This window comes from Theropithecus gelada, chromosome 1 (genome assembly GCF_003255815.1).
Source record: "Theropithecus gelada isolate Dixy chromosome 1, Tgel_1.0, whole genome shotgun sequence".
NCBI classification, from domain to species: domain Eukaryota; kingdom Metazoa; phylum Chordata; class Mammalia; order Primates; family Cercopithecidae; genus Theropithecus; species Theropithecus gelada.
This window is the reverse complement of record NC_037668.1, coordinates 90,377,754-90,403,559: the sequence shown is the minus strand read 5'-3', so window position 1 is coordinate 90,403,559 and position 25,806 is coordinate 90,377,754. Positions and strand designations below refer to the sequence as shown.

At 32.7% G+C, this 25,806-nt stretch overlaps 2 protein-coding genes across 8 annotated transcripts in view; one reads left to right on the top strand and one right to left on the bottom strand.

The window, feature by feature from the left end:
• DOCK7 (dedicator of cytokinesis 7) overlaps window positions 1-25,806 on the top strand; it is a 245,196-nt gene that overhangs the window by 95,880 nt on the left and 123,510 nt on the right. For 6 of the 7 annotated variants that reach the window (XM_025373022.1, XM_025372964.1, XM_025372899.1 and 3 more), the window contains exons 15-16: window positions 20,994-21,111; window positions 24,365-24,435. In XM_025373022.1, coding sequence (XP_025228807.1) covers window positions 20,994-21,111; window positions 24,365-24,435 — 189 coding nt within the window. Of the gene's footprint in view, window positions 1-20,993; window positions 21,112-22,749; window positions 23,519-24,364; window positions 24,436-25,806 lie in introns of those variants that run through there. The other variant, XM_025373096.1, reaches the window with a different exon arrangement.
• On the bottom strand, window positions 1,706-9,868 carry ANGPTL3 (angiopoietin like 3). Its single transcript, XM_025373374.1, has 7 exons — window positions 9,294-9,868; window positions 8,544-8,654; window positions 6,169-6,283; window positions 5,489-5,602; window positions 4,977-5,072; window positions 3,129-3,395; window positions 1,706-2,732 (listed from the first exon to the last, which is right to left on the bottom strand). The coding sequence occupies exons 1-7, from the start codon at window positions 9,786-9,788 to the stop codon at window positions 2,548-2,550; spliced, it is 1,383 nt and encodes a 460-aa protein (XP_025229159.1). The 5' UTR covers window positions 9,789-9,868; the 3' UTR covers window positions 1,706-2,547.

Here is a 25,806-nt window from a genome sequence, read left to right as displayed (position 1 = left end):
TGGTCATATTAATGGATATAAAGAAGTGAGAAAGACGGTGTGACAGAGTCGAAAGGAGGGAAAGGTGGGTAGAAAGAGATAGCAGTAGCAGTCAGGGGCTGGTGAATTATTTATTTTTTTGAGTCAGTCTTGTTCTGTCACCCAGGATGGAGTGCAGTGGTGTGATCTCAGCTCACTGCAACCTCCGCCTCCTGGGTTCAAGCAATTCTCCTGTCTCAGCCTCTTGAGTAACTGGGACTATAGGCACATGCCACCACACCTGGCTAATTTTTGTATTTTAAGTAGAGACGGGGTTTCACCCTGTTGGTCAGGCTGGTCTGAAACTCCTGACCTCAGGTGATCCACCCGCCTCGGCCTCCCAAAGTGCTGGGATTACAGTCATGAGCCACCGTGCCCGGCCTGTTATTTTTGATATGTTGAATTTGAGTGACGTATAGGTTATTAAAGGGAGAAATGGCAGATAGGCAATGTAAGAAGGGGAACTGGAAAGAGACTTAGGATGAATACGTAAATTTTGGAACTTTATTCATGGTACATAGATGAGTCCGTGAGAGCAGATAGAATGTCTGAGAGTCAGTGTAGAAAAGATGATTAAAGGTTGTCTATTGGCCCACAGTACTAAATATGAGAAAGGAATAGGGTTATAAAGATGGATTCAAGTAAGGGAAAATCCATGGAGAGTATAGTATTGTGAAAGCAAAATGAAGGTCAAGTTTGAAAAAAAGATATTCACATTAGTAAGTAGTAGAGAGATGAAAGGGAAGGTAGACTCAGAGATCAAAGGGGATTAGACTTTGCTTAGATTAGACAACTGTGAGTTAGTGGTGGAATTTGAGCACTTTAAGCAAAGTAGTGAGGACAGGAGACAGTCGTGTGAACCATAAAGAAAAGAGCTCCTTTCTCCTCTTCTGCCAGAAGTATCTTTCTGGTAAAAGAAAGCTTTGTATGGGGAAAAAATCTAATTTACTACTCCTAAAAGGAACAAAATGAAACATGTCCTATGAGAGTGTTTGTTTTTTTTTTTTAAAGGAAACCAAATAGTGGAAGCAACTCATATATTAAATAATGAATTATTTTGGATTTGAAATTGTCCAATTTTTGGGGAAGAGAGGAGCTATTTTGGTATTCTGGCCCTAAAAAAACAATGTTAATTTCGACAGCTTAGTCTGTGGTCCTGAAAATTATGGATTATTTTTACCTTTATTATTTTGTACTTTTCTGGAACAAAATATTTACATAGGATTCACATAAATCGTGTATATCTTTTATATATGCAACATAAAAATATATATGACATGTATATTGGATAATTTGAAATACATAATGCTAAATATTGACAAAGGTAGGTCACCGTATAACTTGGGCACTATATCCTTTAACAAATGGGTTTAATTTAAAATTTCTTAACTGGTAGTTTTAAAAAATATATTTAAAAATAAATTCTGACAATTTATACTCTGGCAAAAAAAATTTGTATCTAATCTTTAGGGATTTAGGGTTTAAATGACTTAAAAATAACAATACATCTTTTGTGATGAATAATTTAATTTGTGCAAGACTAATTTAAATTTTTATAATTTAGAAGACTGGGTCTTTATTGAATTTTAAACATATATACATACTTGTCAGGCTGATTAGTCAGTAACTTGTTACAAGGTTTATTTCTGCTTGAAAACCTACATGAATATATTGGAATCGCAGCATATTTAGGGGAAATATAAACTTTAACTCGATGTCACCAATATGTTCATTCCTATTGTAATCTGACAAGATACGTTTACAATTACTTGTTTTCATAGTATTAAGTATTAAAATACACAAAATGTATACATATACGTTTTAACAAATATGTTAAGGTATAGTGATACCTCATATTAAAGTCAATGTGACTTAGTAATCATCATCTCCATTTGTTTAAAAGACAGCGAACCTATTTTAATACAGTATTTAATCCTGCTTCATTAGGTTTCATAAATAAATCCTATCAAAAATTTACTCCAGATTATTTTGTAGCAAAATGAGGCATCAGTTTAAAAATTTATATTACAGATTTTTACACATACTCTGTGCTGACAATTTTTAGTTTTGAAATTAATATTACAACAAATTTAAGAACTGTATAATTATCAGTCCTCTTTATTTAGTCAAGTTTAGAGTTTTAACAAGAAAACTAGTTTTTTAAACTGGGAAAATTGTGATATTAGCTCATATGATGACTTTTAAAATTAAAGTCTCTAAGTTTTTTATTTAGAAAAGTTATTTAATAAGTTCACCTATTGATTATAATTTAGATTGCGACCATCTAAAATTGATTCCCACATCACAAAATATAAAACAAATAGTGTTGTAAGAATTTTGATTGAGAAATGTAAATGGTATTCTTTAAGGTTATGTGATTGTATGTTTAATCTTAAATTGACAGTGACTTTAAGATAAAAAAATCTATTTCTCAAGCCTTCTCTTAAGGATTTAATACCAGATTATTAAACCACATTAACTTGGAATGAGTTTAATGTTTAATTTATTGCCTTTTAAATTTGCCTCAGTTCATTCAAAGCTTTCTGAATCTGTTGGATGGATCAACATTTTGGTTGATTTTATAGAGTATAACCTTCCATTTTGAGACTTCCAGGATAATCCTCTTCTCCGCTCTGGCTTAGATTTTGTTCTTGGTTTGTTATATTTACCATTTAGGTTGTTTTCTCCACACTCATCATGCCACCACCAGCCTCCTAAAGGAGATAGATACGCAGTTTAGTGGGTACAGACTCGTATGTAGTTACTGTTACTGTATTTCCCCATGAGTTTATCTTCCTTTTTAATAAATATTATAGTGTTTTAGATGCATGTATCCCAGTTTTAAATAATCTGTATAAGTCCCAGTTTTAAATAATCTCTATAAATAATCTGTAAACCACCAAAAATAGAAAATCTGAGGAAGATTAGAGGTAAAATACCTGGTTGAACTAGAATGAACACTTTCATTATAGTTAAGAGGTTTTCATCTAGAAAGAAAACGCTTATTTGGGATTCGGATTTTTAAAAGTTGTCATTGCAGATAATAGCTAATAATGTGGGCAGATACTTTGAAGATATGAAAATAAAGTATTGTTATCGGAAAAAGATACCTGAATAACTCTCTGGACAGCTGAAGTGTCCTTTTGCTTTGTGATCCCAAGTAGAAAACACCAAATCTTTGTTTTCCGGGATTGCATTGGGGACATTGCCAGTAATCTTAACTACATGTAGCGTATAGTTGGTTTCATGATTTCCCAAGTAAAAAGAATATTCAATATAATGTTTGTTGTCTTTCCAGTCTTCCAACTCAATTCGTAAAACGTAATTAGATTGCTTCACTATGGAGTATATCTTCTCTAGGCCCAACCAGAATTCTCCTGAAAAGAAAAGTTTTAAAAATCTGTGAATTATTAACTACAGGTTGGACACTGTTTTTTTAAGTGTTTTTTATTGGTGCAACTAATTGAGTTGTTTAGTCTTGAATCCCTTGATCATTTTAGAGTATCTTAAAATAATACCTTTTAAAACAATTTTATTGAAGATATCTATATGCACAATAATGTTAAAAATATTAATAGAACTGAAAGTCTGATTATCCTTTCTATAATGCATATTACAAGACATATTTAACCAGTGAAATATGTTACATTATTATAGATACTTTAAAGTCTCGTCATTGGTAGAGGAATATTTTCTTGTAAGTCTTTATATGGATAAACTTTACTATCAGGTATTTATTAACATCCATATACAGTCAAGAGATTTTTGTTAAGTATTCCCAGAGACTTGAGTAATAATAAGTCTAAACCTGGCCTTTGGTATTTGCTTAATATATGTTTTCTTTGTAGAAAAAGACAGGAATAAATTTTAAAAATCATTTTAAATGAAAAAGCATGGTTCTTAATAACTTTTTTCTATAATTTTAAAAATTATTTTTATTTGGAATTAAAAACATAAAAACAAATATAAATAGATTTTTTATCACAATCCTTTTTATTAAAGTATTTAGTAAAATGCTTAATAAATTACTGTTTTCATTAAACAGTCACTGTTGTCTTATTGCTATTGAGTTAGTAGGAAGCTTCATTTTAAGGATTGCTGGTAAATACAAGTACAAATGGGTTAGTTTCTTACCAGAATTAAGTGAGTATTCTCAACTTACCTGTCAGCCTTTTATTTTGGGGTTACACTCACTATTAGAAGATTTGGAGCTACAAAACATATCACGGAGTATACCATCTAGGTAGGGCTTTAACGGGTAATTTGAATACAAAATTTTTAAATGGGCAAATAGTACTGAGAATTTAAAAATTTGATATAATAATGAATGTCTTCTACTTTATAAGTGAGTACTTAGACATCATTCATGGATTTTTGTATGTGCTTTTTGGATTTTAAACATCTGTTATTTTATCTTGCTTATTTAACATTATTTTGTAATCAGAATAATTTGCATTGAGTTAACTAATTCATTATAAGCCACACATTCTATATATTACATTTAAATAATTGAAATTTTAAAATTTATACGTATGTCTGAGTTTCTTGGTCCTTTTAACTTCCAATTAATTGATATGTAAAACGTTAATGAGAGAATAGAGTGACTAATGCTAGGAGTGGTTCTTTTCACAGCTTATTTGTAACAGTTACTACTTATATAACATTTAATCAGAATTGTCTTTAATAATTATAGTTATGATCATTGTAAGCCATCAAATTAAATTGTGATAAGTATATTTAAGAACAGACATGTAACAGTGATAAATATAATTCAAATTATAACAGTTGTAATAAATATAATTTACTAACAAATGTGTAATTGTTTGATAATAAATTATATGAAGGCTGAGACTGCTGCTTCTTCATTACTACTTTTCCTAATGCCCAGTCCACAATAGGTTCTCAGTAAATATTTGTAGATTAGCAAATGAATGAATGATTGAATGTAGTCACCTTACCATCAAGCCTCCCGAAACCATATTTGTAGTTCTCCCACGTTTCATTGAAGTTTTGTGATCCATCTATTCGATGTTGAATTAATGTCCATGGACTACCTGAATATAATGAATGAAATCATGTATTTTTAGTAGATTGATATTGACAGATGTAAATAACATTTTTTTGTTTGTTTGCTTGATTTTAGTTGGTAGCTTTGTAAGGTAGTTTATTAATGTTATGGCAATACATTTTATTATTTATTATGGTCCCAAAAAGTTAAGTGAAGGGCAGTTAATGAATTTTGGCATAGTAAACTTATTGATAATAGTCACTTCAGATTATTTTAGAGGAAAAGGAGAATATTGAGTAAATACAAATAAGCAAGATAAAAGTATTAGATTTATACTAATACTCATGTTACATATATTTCATATATATATATGTATAAAACAATTATAACCAGGTTAATCTTCCTAATACATACTGAGTAACTTGAACTAACTACTGTCTATTCTCCTTAGACCGGTTTTACCTGATACAACATCACAGTAGACATGAAAAACTTGAGAGTTGCTGGGTCTGATGGCATACATGCCACTTATATGTTCACCTCTATTGTAAATGGTGGTACAATCAGCAGGAATGCCTAGAATCAATAAAATGTTATTACATCAGATTTAGTAATAGGAATAATATCTTTGGAGCTTGAGATTTCACTTGACATTTTATGAAATTGTGGCAAATGTAGCATTTTTTTCAGTAATGTTTATGTTAAAGCATTTTTCTTAGATGGCATGTTATTTAAGAATGTAAGAATCATTCTTACCAAACTATTTTCTTTTAAAAAATTATTTTTTTAGAGACAGAGTCTTGTTCTATCACCCAGCCAGGAGTCCAGTGACCTTTAACTCCTTAAATATTTCAGCATGTATCTCTTAAACAGGAGGTTGTTCTCCTTTAAAATTGCAATACCATGATCACGTCTAAGAAAATTAATAAACCTTCTATATTATCTAATAATCAAGTCCATATTTATATTTCTGTGATTGTCTTAGGTATATCTTTTATAGGGTATAAAAAGAACCCCAGAATCCAATTTAGGATGATCCATTGTATTTGATGGCTATCTCTTAATCTTTTAGTCTAGAACAAGTCCTAAGAATAGGGAATTTGATAATAGCTTCAAGAAGGAAACCCACCAAAGTGTCTTACCATCATGTTTTACATTTCTTATTTCATTCAGCTGAAGAAAGGGAGTAGTTCTTGGTGCTCTTGGCTTGGAAGATAGAGAAATTTCTGTGGGTTCTTGAATATTAGTCATTCTGAGCTGATAAAAGAATATAAATCTGTTTTTTAAAATGATACTGAATACATAATTAGGGGAGATCTGAGTAAGGATGTCAGAAGTACAGTTTGTCTTTCAGTTCATAATGTTATGGTGTTTGATATTTAGATAAACAGTGTTATTCAGATTGTACAGATTACCTGTTCTCAAAATATTTAATCAGGGACATTATTTAATAAATTAAAAAAATAAAACAAGGCAAAAAAGCAGACATTGGTCAGAAAACAGAACAAGGCCAAAAGTAGAGACTGCTTTGCTTAGAATGTTGTAATGTATTTTTTTTTATATGAATAGAATATGTTTGATATTCTGTTCAGATTTTAAGTTCAATAATTTTCAGTTTTAGGTCTTACTGATCTTCAGACCTGCTTTAAAGACATAATACATAATTTGAACCTGGCTTTCTTGATAATTTGATAATTTTTGACCTGTAAACATATCTGTAGATGTTGGCAGGTTGGCAAGTTTATTTGCTTACTTTCCATATATTCAGTAGTTTATCATTAGTTTTGCAATAACATTTTATTTAAGTGTGTTGGGTTTGCAATTTATTGAATGATAGTTTTTCTCATTGACAGTAAGAAAAGCAGAATATATAATATCTTGCATTATTAGTGTTAGTTTTTTGATCCTGGCATAAATGACATTTCCTAGGACCTTATTTAAAAGGATCTATTGTAAAGTTTACTTGCTGGATATTACTCTTTTCTACTAAGTAACTATGTGATTTTAACATTACTCAAATTTTTAGAGTTTTTTTTTTTAATTTAAATATGAGAAAGTTAAATCAAATGATCTAACTCTTCTTCCAACTCAGAAATTCATTGTTTTGGTTTCTTCACACATTTTTATTTTTAGACAGAATATATATTACTGTAGTAACATATTGCTTTGGGGAGCAGGTTCATTTAATCATAGTAAAAGATATAATTGAAAAGAATTTAGAAAAATAGCATCATAAGAAGGAAAGTATGGAAACCAAAAGTAGTTGGTAAAAATCCTTTTAGCAGCACTACTAAAATTATGTTTGTTTAGTGGAAATTGGTAATAATATTTGTTTTATATCTCTTGAAAATGATTTTGTTTACCAGTTTCTCTGAGTTTATATTATTTTTTCTGAATCCTCTTGAATGACTGTTTAAGAGTATTATTAATATTTTTTAACTATTTACTGTATATTAGAATACTTAGATTCTGACATAGCTTTATTCTAAACAAGTGCTTCCCCCCTCACTTCACCAGTTGTTTACATTGTAGATTAATTACATTGTTGAATGTTGACCTTTAATTATGAGGCACACTATTTCTAGTAATCCAAGTAATAATAATTATAGCACACACTCTGTGTGAATGTGACATTACATTTATTAATTCAACAGAAATGCCTAGTATGTGCCATACAGTATTCTATATTCTGGAGTATATACAAATAATGGAAAATATGAAGATAATGGAAAAAAAACCCTGTATTCACAGAGCTTACATTTTAGTGCAGGAATAGAAAAGATAAATAACTAAAATTTATGTTAAATAAAGGTGAGTGTGCAGGAGAAAAGTAGTTAAGGAAGTAGAAGTTTTCAGGGATGGGACCAGGCAGTTGTAATTTTTGGTTAAGTGACCTTGGAAATCTTCATTGAGAACTTTATGTTTGATAACGACCCTAAGGGAGATCAAAGAGTGGGCCATGTAGATACCAGGACAAAAGAGCATTCCAGATAGAGGAAACAACAAGGGCAAAGGCTTCGAGGTGGCAGCATGTTTGATGTGTTTGAATACCGGTAAAGCGATCAAAATGACTAGAGTAGAGGAGGTGAAGTCAGTGAGATGATGAAGGGTCGGGTAATCTTGGTCTAAAGAGCCAATATGAGTGAGATGGAAAGCTATTGTGTGGTTTTGAGCAAGGAGAAACATGATCTAATTTGAATTTTAATAGGATGACATTGGCTACTATGAATTAATTATTTTCTTACAATAATCCTATAAGTTCTCTTACTATCTTTGTAGTATATGTGAGGAAACTGAGAGACAAAAAGGTGAAGTAATTTATTCAAGGTCACACAAAGTTTTGGAGCCATGGTTTAAATGCAGGTAGTTTATTAGCTTCAGATCCTGCAATTTTAACAGTTAGACTGATGTGATAATTTTACTCATGATCCAGTTAAAGCTTGTAAATAATTTTAGGATTCAATGTTTTTACAAACCTGTGTGAAAGATGGGACATACCATTAAAATATTGACTTACCTGATTTTCTATTTCTTTTATTTGACTATGCTGTTGGTTTAATTGCTTATATTGTTCTTCCACAGTCTGGAGAAGGTCTTTGATGCTATTATCTTGTTTTTCTACAAAACTCTGAATATAGAGATTAGATTGGTTATAAGTTACTTTCTTCTTTCTTTTCTATTAGAGTTTTAATTTCCTGTAACACTATCATAATCTAAATTTTTAAACTAATAATGGATTTGAAAAATGAATATTGGCAATTCCTTCCCCTTGTATGCTTCTTTCAAATAGCATGTATTTTTGTTCTTAACATTTTATTTAAATTGTGCTATCTCTAAGATTTGTTTTTCTGAACTTCAATTAAGAGAAAAAGCCCAGCATATTTTAATAGGAATAAATCTTTTCCATTTACTGTATTACTTTAATCTGTTTTAAACACTAGAGAATAGTTTTAAATTTTTTAAAATTTTTACTTACCTTCAGTAATTTGCAATAGTGTAATGACATAGTGTTCTAGATTGTGTTACTTAACCAATTTGTAATTTTCATATAAAATGTAAAGTTTCAGTGTTTTCATATATAACATTAGGGAAACAAAAACTAACAAAATTATAATGGGAAATTTTATTTTCTGGAGATTATTTTTCTTGGGAAAAAAAGTATTCCAACAATGCAACAAAGTATTTCAAGTAGCATGCCTTAGAAATATATTTTTTTAATGTTCCACATTGAAAACATAAACATGAACCCTCTTTATTTTCTACTTACTTTAAGTGAAGTTACTTCTGGATGTTCTGGAGTTTCAGGTTGATTTTGAATTAAGTTAGTTAGTTGCTCTTCTAAATATTTCACTTTTTGTTGAAGTAGAATTTTTTCTTCTAGGAGGCTTTCAAGTTTTGAGTTGAGTTCAAGTGACATATTCTTTACCTCTTCATTTTTGACTTGTAGTTTATATGTAGTTCTTCTCAGTTCCTTTTCTTCTTCTTTGATTTCACTGGTTTGCAGTGATAGATCATAAAAAGACTGATCAAATATGTTGAGTTTTTGAAATATGTCATTAATTTGGCCCTTAGTCTTATGGACAAAGTCTTTAAGACCATGTCCCAACTGAAGGAGGCCATTGGCTAAAATTTTTACATCGTCTAACATAGCAAATCTTGATTTTGGCTCTGGAGATACAGAATCAAATGATGAATTGTCTTGGTCAATTCTGGAGGAAATAACTAGAGGAACAATAAAAAGAAGGAGCTTAATTGTGAACATTTTTATCCTGATTTTCAATTTCAAGCAACGTGGAACTGTGTTCTTCTGGAAGCCGACCTAGACTTCTTAACTCTATATATACCAATATTTGCCACAGAAAAGGTAAGGTTGGCAGGTGAATATAGTTAATCATTAAGCCATGTTAACTTGCACGAATGTAACCTTCTTCCACATTGAGTTACATCAATGCTAAATGAAATCAAAGAAATGAGCAACTAACTTAATAGGTAATTTGAAATTGTATTTAACTTTGCTGTGTTATAAACTGCACATTCAATGATATGGTGACTACCTGTTTTTAAAAGCTGATTTTACTTTTTTATGATTTTAAGAGATTTACAAGTCAAAAATAAACTTTTTTGTTGAGTAAATTTATTATTAAAGTTGAGGAAAAGAATTAATTAAGTATGCGTTTCTCAAACTGCACTTCGGTTCTTTTGGAAAAACACTTTCTCTCTGAAGCCTTTCTCTATTCCCTCGGGTAGTGGTACAGCTCTCAATGCTGTATTCCTTTGGTACTCTGTATAAATCAACGTATAATTATATACTCCTTATTTTTGTCACTATAATTGTTAATATGGTTTTTTTGCATCACCTTATATGTCTTAATCATCCTTGTATATTATCACAAAATCCCACATATAGTAAGTGTCATTAAAGACATTTCACTCCCCTTTCTCCACTGTGTTCTCTGTCTCTCTGTTCTAGGCTCTTTACCATGTGTTTACTGAAGGAACAATGGATATGTGGTCTTCTAGGATCAAACAGAATTGAATCTTAAATACTTACAATGTCACAAGCAGCTTACCCATCATAAGTTTTTCTGAAGTTTATGAGCTTAGTGTAACAATTTTGATAATATACATTTAACAAAAAGAAGAGATTAATAACTTTGTTTTTTTAAAGACGATGTCTTAATGTATTGCCTATGCTGGTCTGGAACTATTGGGCTCAAGCGATTCTTTTGCCTTGGCCTCCCAAAATTTACGGACATGAGCCCAGTCAATTACAGGTGTGAGCCCAGCCAATTAATAATATTTCTAAAAATAAATGTTCCACTGTGCTTCCAACTTAGTGTTAAAAAGAAAAATACTAATATTAGTGATTATTCTTATTAAGTGTTCATATTAAGAACTTTGTGAGAAAATAGTATCCTTTAAAACTACTTAATCTTGACATATTAATATGGTGAAATTGTTAAGAATATGGGTGCTGGAGTCAGACTGTAGTGGGGTCCAAAGCCAGCTCTCGCTGTCTGACCTTGAACAAGTTACTTAACTTCCCCTTGGATTAGTCTCCTCATCTGTAAAGCTGGGGTAATTATAGTACATAATTCATAGTGTTATGATAATTTAACAATAATACATGTAGAGCACTTAGAACAGTGTTGGGCAAACAGGTAGTGCTCAAAATGCTAGTTATTATGTCACATGAAACTAACTTTTAACCTGTGTATGTGTGTGAGTATATATAATCAACCTTACCTAAAATAAATTTTTCATAAAGTTAATATCTTTTTAACACAGGGAAAAGTTTTATCATAATGAATTTCAGTGTAAATTATAAATTGTTACTACAAAATGAACCATTTCCAAATTTCTTTTCTTTTCTTTTCTTTTTTTTAGAGACAGGGTCTTGCTCTGTTGTCCAGGCTGGAGTGCAGTGGCATGATCATAGCTCACTATAGCCACGAATTCCTGGGCTTGAGTGAGCCTCCTCCCTCAGCCTCCCCAGTAGCTGAGACTATAGATGCATGCCAACACGCCCAGCTAATTTTTAAGTATTTTGTAGACAGTGGGTCTCACTATGTTGTCCAAGCTGGCCTCGAACTCCTGACTTCAAGTGAACTTCCCACATCAGCCTCTCAAAGTGCTGATATTACAGGAGTAAGCCACTGTGCTCGTCCCTAAATTTCTATTCTTAGAAATGCCTCTTCATTGTATAAAATAGAGACTCTTCTTTTTGATGACTCAGGATTTTGGGTATAATAGTTATAGTACAGGTAGTATTAAGGGTTTTGGGTGTAATAGTTATAGTACAGTATATGTAATACTATAATACAGGTAGTATTCCATAGTGGTTAAGAGCATGATTCTGGAACAAGACTGCCTGAATCAGAATCCTGGATTTGATATTCTTCAGCTTTGTGACCTTTGGTCAAATTACTTCACATTTCTGAACCCCTGTTTTCTCATCTGTCCAGTGAGAATGACACCTATTTTATAGGGTTGTATAAAGATTAAAAGTTTATATTTTCAAAGCGCTTAGAACATTACCTGGTGTGTCATAAACACTACATAATATTATATATTAGCCATTTTTGTAATTAGAACTAATCAATGCATTTGTACCCATAGTATAGTATTTTACTGGTGAAAATTAATTGCATATTAAGATAATGTAAATTGGGAAATTTTGTTATAGTCTAGATTTTTTTAGTTTTGGTCTCTTGTACCTTTTTAATGAATTATGTCTTTTGATTAGGTTGTGTATGATTTTTAAGTGTCCAATATGGAACCACAAAAGGGTAAGAAAATATTCATTTCCATCTTACCCTTTACTCTGGTTCATGTTATGGAATTATAAAAGTGTATGTTGAGCTAGAGAAGAAATTCAAATTTTCTCCTTCTTTAAATAGAAAAGTTACAGTTGTAATTATTTGGCCATGAAATACATATTTCAAAACTTCTCTTAACTAAGCTGTCAGCTTTTATGGCTTACAACTATTGACCCTGATATTTCATCTACTTGCTAGTTGAAGGAGTAGATAGATGGGCCAACTTCTCTCCCCTATTATACTATAAGCCGTTTATTGGCAAGATTTGTATGTGTTTTTGATTTATATTCCTTATAATGCTTTAGTACAGTAATGCCTTACACATTGTAGAAGCAATGTTTATTGAATGACTAAGAGAATGATAAAATCAACATATAGGGATTTTCCAAGTGCAGAATGTATATGTAGTAGTGGTTACCTCCTTTTGGTATACTACATTCTTTTTTTTGTTTTGTTTTGTTTTGTTTTGTTTTTTGAGACGGAGTCTTGCTCTGTCGCCCAGGCTGGGGTGCAGTGGCCAGATCTCAGCTCACTGCAAGCTCCGCCTCCCGGGTTTACGCCATTCTCCTGCCTCAGCCTCCTCAGTAGCTGGGACTACAGGCGCCCACCACCTCGCCTGGCTAGTTTTTTGTATTTTTTAGTAGAGCCGGGGTTTCACCGTGTTAGCCAGGATGGTTTCAATCTCCTGACCTCGTGATCCGCCCGTCTTGGCCTCCCAAAGTGCTGGGATTACAGGCTTGAGCCACCGCGCCCGGCCTATACTACGTTCTTTTTAGAGCAGGGAATTTCTCTTCTCTGTGGAAGAAGAGTAGCCCCTTTTTTAGTGCATGGAAGTAACTGAGCACTAGTACCAAGTGCTCAGAGAGACTTTATGAAAGTGTTTCCTTCTATATTTATACTGTACTAGGATACTAACACTTTTTGCTCAATTTGTGAATTTCTCACAAATAACACTGACAGAGTAGAGGTAATGGTCACTTAGTCTTGGTTTCTAGTATATTGTCTCCTGGTGTAAATATCTGTATAATTCTTTTCTTAGAGTAATATGAACGACATTATTGATTATAATTAAAGTAAGTAATTTGCCTAATTATAAACTGCAGAAGCATTTCAACATGGGAAAATACATTGAAAGTAGTAATTTTATAAAGGATTTTCTGCCTGCCTTTTAATACTTCCTGTCTGAGTACACATTGCTAAAAGCAGAATCTAATCTTTGCTTGAACTTGTGCCTATTTAAATAGGACCCTGATCAAATATAACAAGCAATGTAAAAACTAAAAAATTTTATGCCAAGGAAAATAAGAAACTTGTAAGCAAATGTAGGCCCTGATTTAAGGATTCCTAGTTCCTAGGAACCAGTATAAAAATTTCTTAGCTGTAGAGAATTTTAGGACATTTAAGAGCCTAAATTGTTAAATTCCAATCAGAGCAAAGTCCTTTATCCTACACCAGGTTGTGTAATCTTATGGAGATATGACTTTCAAATAAAATACAAGATATTTTGGCTCTTTTTTACATAGTATTTCTTTAATTTCTTCCTTTTTAACTATGATAATTTGTTTTTGAATTAATGTTGCATAGGAAGATCCTATTGTATGTTTTATACTGATAACATATCCCCCAATTAGAACCACTGACCTATCAAGTGTTCAGTTGTCTCATTAGACCATCTTTTTGGACAGTGTAGATCCAGAAGTTAAGTGACCTTTGAAGGAATAATTTTATCTATTTTACTGTTTTGTATGTTCACTATTAACACGTTAAGTTTTGTACATATATATTTTTTAATTGAACAGCCATATCTTTGGACATGTAAAGATTTTTATTTGTTTGTTTGTTTGTTTGTTTATGAGACGGAATTTTGCTCTTTGTTGCCCAGGCTGGAGTGCAGTGACATAATCTCGGCTCACTGCAACCTCCCCGTCCTGGGTTCAAGCGATTCTCCTGTCTCAGCCTCCCAAATAGCTGGAATTACAGGTGCCCCCAACCGCACCGGGCTAATTTTTGTATTTTTAGTAGAGACAGGGTTTCAGCATGTTGGCCAGGCTGGTCTCGAACTTCTGACCTCAGGTGATTCACCCGCCTTGGCCTCCCAGAGTGCTGGGATTACAAGCATGAGCCACTGTGCCCGGCTAAGATTTTTAATGCGCAAAGGACTTCTTGTGAAAACTCAGGTATTTAAAAAACCTATAAAAAAGAAAAATCTTGACTCTCTTTACTTTTTGGATCTATCATACCAGACCCTTTGAATGACTAACCATAATTTTTTATAACACAAATGGGATCTTGTTATATATAATAGCTCATGACATATATATTATTCAGGATCTTATTATTTTAAAATTTATTTTCCTATGAATGTCTATAGAGTTACCACATCCTTTTTAATAGCTGCATACTCCTCTGTTACATACATGAACCTTAATTTAATCAGCCCCCTTTTAATCATTTGTTTCCAATTTTCTAATTATAAACAGTATGTATAGAAAATGCTTTTATAGTGGTGGTGTATGTATATAAATATTTTCATATACATTCATAGACGTTGACTTTTAACTTATGATTGCTTTTGTCAGATTGTCCTTTAGAAGGGTTGTACCAATGTACATCTCGCCAGGAGTATATGAGAGTTCCTCTTTTCCTATATCCTTTACAAATGCTTTTAATGAAAAAGGCAAAAAATGTTGATAAATCTAACAGACAAGTATATATCTAGTTTGTTTTGCTGGCCATCTCTATTGCCCTCTTTGCAAATTATCTGGGTAGGTATATAATTTGCTCCTTTCCTTGTTACCCTCTTTTTAAGTTTGTCTCTTTCTGACTAATTTTAGGAATTATTTACATATTGTGGATACTAATTCTTTGTTATATATGTAACAAACAATAGTTTTTTTCAGTTTGTCATTTTCTTCTACCTGTGTTTATGGTATCACTTGCTGTGTATTAATGGATGCTTTAAAATTTATATCTTATAAATGTTCTGGCTTAGGCTAAGAAATGCCTTTCTCACCTGTAAAATCTGGTCTCTTTAAAGCTCTTCTAGTATTTTTGTTGTTTCATTTTTATTATTTTAGCCTTTGATTAATCTATAATTTATTCTGATGAGATTGAAATATGAATTCATCTTTTTCCTGCTAAGTAGGCAATTACCTGAACGTTTTTCATTAATTTACCTTGTTGTTGATTTGAAATTTCTTTAAGGAGAATTTTAAATGCAAAGTAAAGACCTACTAGATTTACTTGGGAATTTATTAATGGAGTCAGTAGTCAAATGGAAAAGAATTTGGATTCAAAATTCAAAATTGCATGCCTTTCACCTTCAGAGACGAGTTTAAAATTATATTGCTTATGTTGAAAATCAAACATAGTTTATCGATAGTGTTCAGTCAATTTCTATTTAACCTGGAATCTAAACTCCTAGAAGTGTTAAGTAACTAAATTTTTTAATGCTGTCTGTACTATTTATTCATTTATTTATTCATTAAATATGAGGCACTATTTAAGGGACTGGTAATAGAGCAGTTATACAGATAATAAGGTCCCTGCCCTCATGTTTTGGTTGTATTAGAGGAGAAATAAAAATAAGAAGTAATACATAAATGAACAAGATAATTATAGATTCTATAAGAGTTCTGAATGAAGTAACAAAGTGGTGTGATGGGGAAAGGGGAAAGGTGAGGCTTTCCTATATTTGAAAGATGGGAAGTAGCAAGTCATGTCCATGCCCACAAAGCAAAGATAGTAGTAATCCAAATGTGGAGATTTAGGAGTGGGAGTGGTGGCAGAGGGAAGCATGCATGGCATGTTTGTTTTTCTGTATGTTTTGCATGTCTATTTAATTTGAAAATCTCTCATTGACATTTGTGAGCAGATTTTTTTGAGTTTTTTTCTTTTATTATTTTTTATTTTTTAATGTAGATTAATTTTTTAAAAAACTTTTAGGTTTGGGGACACATGTGAAGGTTTATTAGGTAAACTCGTGTTATAGGGATTAGTTGTATGGATTATTTCATCACTCAAGTATTAAACCCAGTACCCAATAGTTACCTTTTCTGCTCCGCTCCCTCCCCCACCCTCCCTTCTCAAGTAGACCCCTGTGTCTGTTGTTTCCTTCTTTGTGTTTGTAAGTTCTTATCATTTGGCTCCAACTTACAAGTGAGAACATGCGGTATTTGGTTTTCTCTTCCTGCATTAGTTTGCTAAGGATAATGGCCCCCGGCTCCATCCATGTTTTTGCAAGACATGATCTTGTTGTTTTTTATGGCTGCATGGTATTCCCTGTGTACATGTACCACATTTACTTTATTTCTTTATCCAGTCCGTCATTGATGGGTATTTAGGTTGATTCCATGTCTTTGCTATTGTGAATGGTGCTGCAGTGAACATTCATGTGCATCTGTCTTTATGGTAGCCTGATTTATATTCCTCTGGGTATATACACAGTAATGGGATTGCTGGGTCGAATGGGAGTTTTGCTCTTTGAGGAATCACCATACTGCTTTCTACAATGGTTAAACTAACTTAGACTCCCAACAACAGTGTATGAGTGTTCCCTTTTCTCCACAACCTCACCAGCATCTGTTGTTATTTTTTAACTTTTTGGTAATAACCATTCTGACTGGTGTGAGATGGTATCTTATTGTGGTTTTGAATTGCATTTCTCTCATGATCAGTGATGTTGAGCTTTTTTTCATATGCTTGTTGGCTGCATGTGTGTCTTCTTTTGAGAAGTTTCTGTTCATGTACTTTGTGGACAGATTCTTTAATCCCAGGCCCTTTTCTGGCTGCAATATGATTCTGTGTTCACAGCATCGATCATACTACATTATTATCATTATTTGCTTGTCTGATTTCCTCTCTAGACCATGAGTTCTCTGAAGTTAAGGACTTCATTTTTTATCTCCATATTCTTAGTATCTATCACACTGTGGATACTCAATAAACGTTACAATGAGGAATTATAGACATACTTCAGGTTAATATATTATCATGTGCTTTGCATTCTGTTCTTTCCCAACATCTCCTCAGGAATCTTACATTCTTGTTCTAGTATATGCAGACTCTGTCTCAACTAAATTGTTTTCACAAGGATGTAATCAAGATCAACCCTTTCTTATTTTAAAAGACTTCCAAAATTCTCATATTCTGTCTCCAATTATTACATTATCTTTTTCCCCTTCACAGCTACTTTTACGAATTTCATTTTATTACCTCCTTTTTACTCCTGAACCTACTTTTATCTGTTTGCAGCCTGAGATTATCAGTGACTTTCATTTTGCTAAACCCTGTTGAATTTTTTCAGTACTTGCCTAACTCTTGAGTAGCATTTAATATTTAATTATTTCATTTTTCTTATATTTTCTTGCTTTGGTTTCCGTGTCATTGTACTCTCATAGTTTTCTTTCTTCTATATGGGTGCCTTTCCGGTCTTCTTTGCAGACTTGTCTGTCTCTGTCTAAACATAGAATCTTGGAATTCCTTAAGATGCCTTTCTTAGAACAACACAGATGAGTAATTAAGTGATATACTTTTAATCCGTTCATAGCTGGTGTCCTTGAGAATAACTCTCAGCTTGGGAAAAATTATGTGTAGATGCAAGACAGAAAAGATTAAGTAAAAACCTTGTAGTCCTGAATTTGAATTGGAAATATCAGTATGAAGTCAGGATACTTTTTTTTTGTTAGAAGCATTTCCCCCCAGCTCTTTATAACTGAAATCGTCTAGAAACAGTGACCAATCCACAATGAATGCTCACATTGTGGTTTGAAAAAAAAATGTTTCTTAAGAAAACTATAGCTTCTTGGTAAAATCACTGACTCCAGGTCTGGGGGAAAATAAGAAGAGTCTGGAACATCTTGTCATAACAGATAATTGTGACAGACTACTACAATTGAATCAAAAACCAGCTTGCATTGTTTTTTTCATTTGCCAAAGATGGGACAATTTAATCATCTATAAGAATAATAACTATAATATACTGAGATTCATCAAATATGTTTCATCCGTGAGTTTATAAATGATGCTAAAAAATAAGATATAATTGATCCTTTTTGGAGGATTGTAGTACACCAATGTATTATTTTGCAAACTGGCAGATAATGGAAAAAGAATCAAGCATTTATTCCTGCCTCTCATATAGTGGTTCACTGGCAAAGCAAATAGTAGATGAGGGAAAGCACTCTTCATAAGTGTGCTCCAGATGCAAAATTAAAAAGAAATGATAGAATATTACCGTTTGGCAACCTGAATGAATTAATGGATTTAGGTGGGCTGGGCACTATGGCTTGTGCCTGTAATCTCAGCATTTTGGGAGGCCAAGATGGGAGAATCACTTGAGCCCAGGAGTTTAAGACCAGCCTGATCAACGTAGTGAGACCCCATCTCTACAAAAAATAGAAAAATTAGCCCAGTGTGATGACACGTGCCTGTCGTCCCAGCTACTAAGGAGGCTGAAGCGGAAGGATCACTTTAGGCCAGGAGTTCAAGGCTGCAGTGAGGTATGATCACACCACTGCTCTTCAGCCTGAGCGATAGAGTGAGACTTTGTCTCTTAAAAAAAATAATAAATTTTAAAAATTTAAAAAAATGGATTTAGGCATTGATCATCATTGTCGACTAATTTCACAAAAGGAAGCAACCAAATATTTCCTGAAAAAATAACACAGTATCCTTTATAAAGTGATCTTCCTGAAAAAAATTCTAACCTCAATGTGACTAAGGCTCTGGATTCAACTCTCAATTTACAAAAACCACAGTAGAATATCTCAAATGACACTACAGGGGTGCAATCAGTAAAATCTAGGCTCTGGAAAATCTACACAGAAACAATTCACTTTCTTCAACAAATAAATCACAAGGCTAGAAAAGATGGGGGATCTTATAAATGAAAAGACATCCCCATAGACAGCTAGGTACCTATTTTTTCCTCCTATAGGGCTTTTGCATGCCTGTCTTGTAACACTGTTGTTTTGAAGTGGTCTGTGTATAGGCATTTTTATCCCTTTATACTATGTTCCTGAAGACCAGGGAGTGACTTCTTAATCTTACCATTTATTTTTCTAGTGCCCACCACAATGCCTGACATTTATTGAAGCAATCAGTAAATGTTTTCTTTATACATTTTACTTGATGATTTCAGTGGTTGGTCAGTCACAGTCAACTTTGATCTTAAGTTCTTTAGACTAGCAAGCTAACCAGTCATAACAGTTCCGTATTTGCCTTCTATACTTTTTGACTATTTTGAGCACAACTGATTCTTCTCCATTTTTTTAGTACTTCTAGATGGTGTGCTTGTTGTCAAAGACATTCCATCCTCCAGCATGGAAATTACTTTATTGCTTTTTCTAGTTGTAAAGATCATATATTTTCACTGTAAAATTTTAAATAAAGTATAAAAATGAAAACCATTACTATTAACTAAAACACACTCAAGCCATCATTATTATTTTTTAGAAATATGATTTTATCCATTCTCTCTCTCTGCCTTCCCCCACACCCCATACAGAGTTTTCCACAAATGGGGTAATGCCACTACACATCCTGCTCTGGAACCTGCTTCTCCCCCACCCTGTGTCCCATTCAATATGCTAGGTGTCTCTTTCCACATCAGTAAATATGGCTGTACATTGTCAGTTTGAGGACACATGATATTCCTTCTTATTAATATATGTTAACCAACTCAGTACTGATGAACATTGTGTTTCTTTGTAATTTTGTGTAATCATTCTCTTATGGAACACAATCATTTGTACATGTGTGCAGTTTTCTTCTCAGGTTAGAGGTGTGTTTGTTGGGTCAAAGTATTGTGTTCGTTTAAAATTTCTATATTGCCCTACCACTCTTCAGGAAATTTAGACCTGTTTTCATTGCCCCAGCAGTTGATTAGCAAGGTTCTATTACACTCAACGTCTTGTTCATTGGCTGTAAGCACTAGTCTTCAGGTAAAGTAGCTCTTAATTCTTTTTTTTTTTTTTTAAGCTCTTTGGTGTCTTTTCTTGAATTATTTCTCTTCTGTGTGTTGGCAGCGAGGACTATTAAAGTTTGTCTGTGATAGCGATCATAAGCTGGACAAGAATTCAAACAAATACAAATTAGGATGTTATTGTCTTGTAGTAACTACCTAACTCTATTATACCCATCATATTGTAATGCATTTTTGAAAAATAATGTGGAATATTATACCTCTTAAATTCTTAATCACATTTATACAAAAGCCACATTTATAAATGTCATCGTATTTATACGTGCTTGGAGGAACTAAGATAATATTATAACTATTTTTTAACTTAATAATGTTTCATTCCATATTCATTTATTCCATAAGCCTCTTGTAGAGTGAAGATAATGAGTTTTGAGGTCTGACTGACCTGTACTCTGATTTCAGCTTTGTCATTTACTTGGTTGTATATGAAAATCAATTAACTTTTCTGAATCTCAGTTTATCTGCAAAATTGGGACATGTTTGCTGTGTATTTGAATGATTGCTCTCAAAAGAAAATAAAACATCACATGTTAAATAGTTAGCATAATGGCTAGCCAATATCTGTAATTTCAGCATTTGCTCACTTATTTTGTGGTATTTTGTGAGTGATACATAGTGTTTTTTAGATTTGTATTTACTATCTTCTATGCTGTTGCTTTCACAGGAATCTTCTCTACATATACCCTCAGAGTCTTAATTTTGCCAATCGTCAAGGTTCTGCTAGAAATATAACAGTGAAAGTCCAGTTTATGTATGGAGAGGATCCAAGCAATGCCATGCCGGTAAGAAATGTTCATTTACTTTTCTAATTTTTTGTATACAGTTCAAATAGACTTTTTTCTTTCTTTTTGGTTGGCAGCTCCAACATGGAAATTAATGTGATCTTTCAAACCAAATTTCTAACTGCATTACTTTCTGTACAAAGATAGTAATGACATTACTTAAAGACTAACTTATTTTTGAAGACTTGGTATATGTTAGGCACTCCTAGAAATACAAAGATGAATAAGACTTGTAATACAGAGGATATAAAATGAATACATATAAATCTAAAATAGTAGTTTTCAAAAGAGAGTTAGATCAGTATCACCTAGAGAACTGTATCAAAGTAGAGATACCTTTTCTGTACTTTTGACATCTATGATTCTTATTCTCCTCAACTCCCTTTAGAATGTAAGGCCAACTAGGGGAGGTGGGAAGTGATGTGTGGTATATGAGGCTGCGTTATAGTTTGAAAATGCTCCGCAGGTAATTTAGTATGTATGGCTTTCCCACCTTGGTGACAAACTCTGGCATTAGTTCTCAATCTTGGCTGCACATTAGATTCACCTGGGGAGCTTTTCAAAAATACCAGTGCTCAGGCTGAATCTCATTTAAATTAAATCGTAATCTCTGGGATTGAACCAGGTTTCAGTATTTTTAAGTCTCACCAGGGATTACATTTTGCAGACAATGTTGAGGATCAAGCTATGTGCTAATTATTAGAAGATTGATATAGGGATTCAAAGGAATAGGTAGGTATTCAGAGGTGGAAGAGAATGCCTTACTGAGGTAAGAAGCATCTCATGGAAGAGGTACTTTTGTGCTGAAATCAAAGATCATTAAAATGTTAATAGCAGTGTGTTTGGAGAGTGGGGAAAGGAAAGCATTTCAAGTTGGGGAATGCCCATGAACCGTAATGACAGTGGTGAGTTGCCAGTGAACCAGAGCACTGGAAGAAAAATCAGAAATAGTAGATTGAGACCAGACGAGAGATTCTTGACTGTCTAAATTGTCATTCAGGATTTGTGGGACACTAATAAATGCAAGTTTCATGAGAGTGAATTTTTGGCTCAGCCGAAGTTAGTAATATATGGAATAGAAATACGCTATTGCTATAGATGCTCAACCTCTGAGAACCCTAGTGGGATGAAAATGAGCTAAGAATAGGTGCATTGTTAATAGTCTTATTTTATCCTTCCATGTCCATATTTTAATGAAGTTCTTCTGGTTTTCCACATACTAGGAAAGATACGTTTTCTTCTACCCTGTTGCCTCGGTTACATCAACATTTGTATATCTCCTTGACAATAGTGAGCACAAATTATTCATCTTTGTATTCTCCTATGGCATTTTTTTCAGTTTATTGCCTATAATACATACTGAATAAATATTTGTTGAATAATTGTAGAACTTATTTTTGAGGTTTGGAATTCACATTTCATGTTTTATACTAGTTTATTTCTGCTGAAGGAATGAATGTACTATGATGGTTGATGAAAAGATACTAGATTGTGAAAATAGATGCTTGGTCAGCCTATGTGTGAGTTGCCATATAAATTTGAGCATATGACAAATGTAGTATATATAGAATAATCTGCTTTTATTGTTTACCTAACAGACTCTTTCTTGTCTTATCATATATGTGGCCTCCTCTACAGAGCCCCAGCTGCACCCATCCTATACTGGCAGTTAGACCACTCCCTCTTTGGTGCTACCATAGCATCTTCTCACTTCTTTCATGGGACTTTATCACTTTATAATTCTATATTTATTTCTTAATCTCGCCCATTAGATTGTGAGCTCCTTGAGAGCAGGGACGATGTCTTACTCATATCTATATCTTGACTCCTATCACATTTTTGGATAAATAATTAATGCTCAGTCTATATTGCTGAATGATTAAAAATACATGTCAGATGGTCATAAAAGGAACACTGTCTGCTTTGTCATTCATATTATGAAAGTAAACAAGTTTTGTGAAAAGTGATAGCATCTCAGAGGGAAATAAAGGTTTTTACTTGTGTGTTATTAGTCATATGAAAATACAATGTTTTTATGTGTGAAGTGGCTGATTTGAAAGAGTATATAAACATAGACATACTGTGTTTGCTTTTTTTTAAAAAAAGGACTGTTTAAATGGATCCTAAGATAACTTTTTGATAATGTAATATTGACATGATAAAATTGTGAACTTCATAATTCTGGCACAGGAACAATTTATGAAAACATACTAAGGTATTTGTAAATTGAGGAAATTATATATATGTTAGGAAAGTCATAATTATTACACTTGTATATACCCTTAAAATAACAGAGCCTGCTTGAAATGTTGCAAAAAGAAACAGAAATACCTGCTAATATGCCTTTCTAATTAAGGATGATGCCAATTAATCTCTTTATATAAATAATAAACTTGGAGTTGTTTTACCAATTGTGTTGATGGAAGTGTGCTGACATGTTCACACATCTATTCATGCATGTGTAAAGATGGCTATACAGACTTTAAAAGTTTAATCTCTGGCTAGATAACACTGCAAGTGTGTCTCACCTAGGAATTATTGCTATAACCTTGATGTTGAGCTATTTATCTAATCAGCTGCCCTAATTAACCACAGTATTCCTGTTATTACTCCAGAATTCAAGAGACAGATATACAAGGCTGAATTACTTTACCTATAAACTTACTCCAAAAGTAATATTGTATTCTTTTTAACATGGTGGATTAAAAAATATATGTATGCAAAAATATAAGAATGGAGCTCCTCCTCTATTGTAGAGTAGCTTGAAGGAAATATTAGAAGCAAAGGATACATAGCTTGACCTAAAATAGGATTTCTGATATCATATATAATTTATATTTGACTTTCAGAATGACTGCTGTTTTAGTGTTGAAGCCAACAATTTGTATAGTAGGTTTATGCCACTATTTATATTTCTTATATAAGTTCCAAATAATATGCTACATCTGATTAAAAGTGAATTCTTCACCTTCTTTAAGAAAAAGGAAAGAAATGTATCTAATTTCCAGTAGATATAAATAAAATTGATAGAAACTTTCAAAATGTTTGAATGTCAGATGGGTCTGTTGTTGAAAAGAAACTTATAGTTAAGCGATTGAACTTTTTGATGAACGTCAGTAGGCACATTGTTCTTCATTGGGCTGATTTTGCCCATTTTTCTCAAATAGTTATTAAATCAGACAAATTCTTACATAGGTATGAAACATCCAGCATTTACTACAACAAAGTTTCAACATGCTGTTATTTGTTTCAGGTAATCTTTGGTAAATCTAGCTGTTCAGAATTTTCAAAGGAAGCCTATACAGCCGTAGTATATCATAACAGGTACTGAATTCAAATATTTCTTTCAAAGTTACTCACTTCTCAGTGGCATTGTTAGCACTCACATTAGTGTGTTTACCAAATGCTTTGCTGCACTAAATGTGCCAAATTCAAGGCTGACATCAGAGTTATAATTTTCAACCTGTGGATGCACAGCCATTCTCTGTTGACATCTCAAATATGACTTTGTACACCAACATCTTTTCTATCAAATTCTCTGATCCTTTCATTTTTATTATATTGTTATTGATTATCATTGTGGCCTCTGGTCCTTTGGTCTTTCCCAGTTATTTCCACCTGACACTTTGTAGTAACTTAACCCTTTACTAAACTTGAACACATTAGTCAGTTAAATTGGTGATGCTACCAGTATCCATTAATTCTTTGATGTAGCGACTTGCCATTTTTCTTCCTTGAGAAATTGCTAACTTTGGATAACCTTTAATTTCTGCTTTCTTTTTTGGGGGGATTATTGAATACTGTTGGAGAAAAATCACAAAATTGTATTAATCAGGACTATCACAAATTGATGTTGTTGTATCATATGATAGGGCTATAGTAATTCATTTTATCTCTTTTTTTGGCCTCAGCTCTTTTGTAATCTTTTTTTTTTTTTTAACACTTTGCCCTCATTTAGCAATAGCTACAGCAGTTTCTTCTAGCTCCTACTTCTTTTCTGTGTGCTTTACTCTCAGCATTCCTGTTTATTAAGACCATCCAACTTGAGATGGTCCATCAGCTTCTCTACTCTTCATCTCAAATTCTCTATACTGATTTGCCTTTCCTTCTGTTTCGTGGGAAATGATGGCCTACTCCCTGGTAAATGTGAATCTTTTCACCCCTGCTTTCAAATGATCCTTTTGACCTCTTTCAGAATATAAGTCAATCATTTATTCTGTTTCTTGCAGCATTAGTCTTCTGCTTCATTGGCTCTGTCTCTTATTCTCAAAAAGAAGCTTCTGTTTCCATACTTACAAACACAACAATCCCTTCTCAGTGCTGTTGTATAGTATGTATTTTCCTTGCCCTTCTTAAAACTTGCCTCTTATCTTTATGTTATGGCCTTGTCTTGGACTTCCTTCTACCTCTTTGAACACTTACTTTTTTTTCTGTAGTATTCTTTTTCCCGTAAGTGTAAGGCATTCCACACAGAACACTAAAGTTTTGCCCTTAACTCTCATTCTTAATATATTGTTTTCTTGAATAATCGTACATGTATCTCTCAGAGTTACATTCAGTGAAAATGCTACTGCCTTAATGTTTATGTGGATTGTTTCCAATTCTGTTTTTAGTCATACCTTCCTTTTGAAGTACAGATACATATTTTTAGTGGCCTATTGTACATGCTCATTTGGATGCCCTGCTGTCTTCTCT

Coding starts and splice junctions, on each gene's coding strand:
- ANGPTL3 (XM_025373374.1), bottom strand. CDS start 9,788: ATGTTCACAATTAAGCTCCTTCTTTTTATTGTTCCTCTAGTTATTTCC. Junction 3,396..4,976: donor TGGTTTCGGGAGGCTTGATG/GTAAGGTGACTA, acceptor TTTTCTTTTCAG/GAGAATTCTGGTTGGGCCTA. Junction 2,733..3,128: donor CTGTCCAGAGAGTTATTCAG/GTATCTTTTTCC, acceptor TATCTCCTTTAG/GAGGCTGGTGGTGGCATGAT.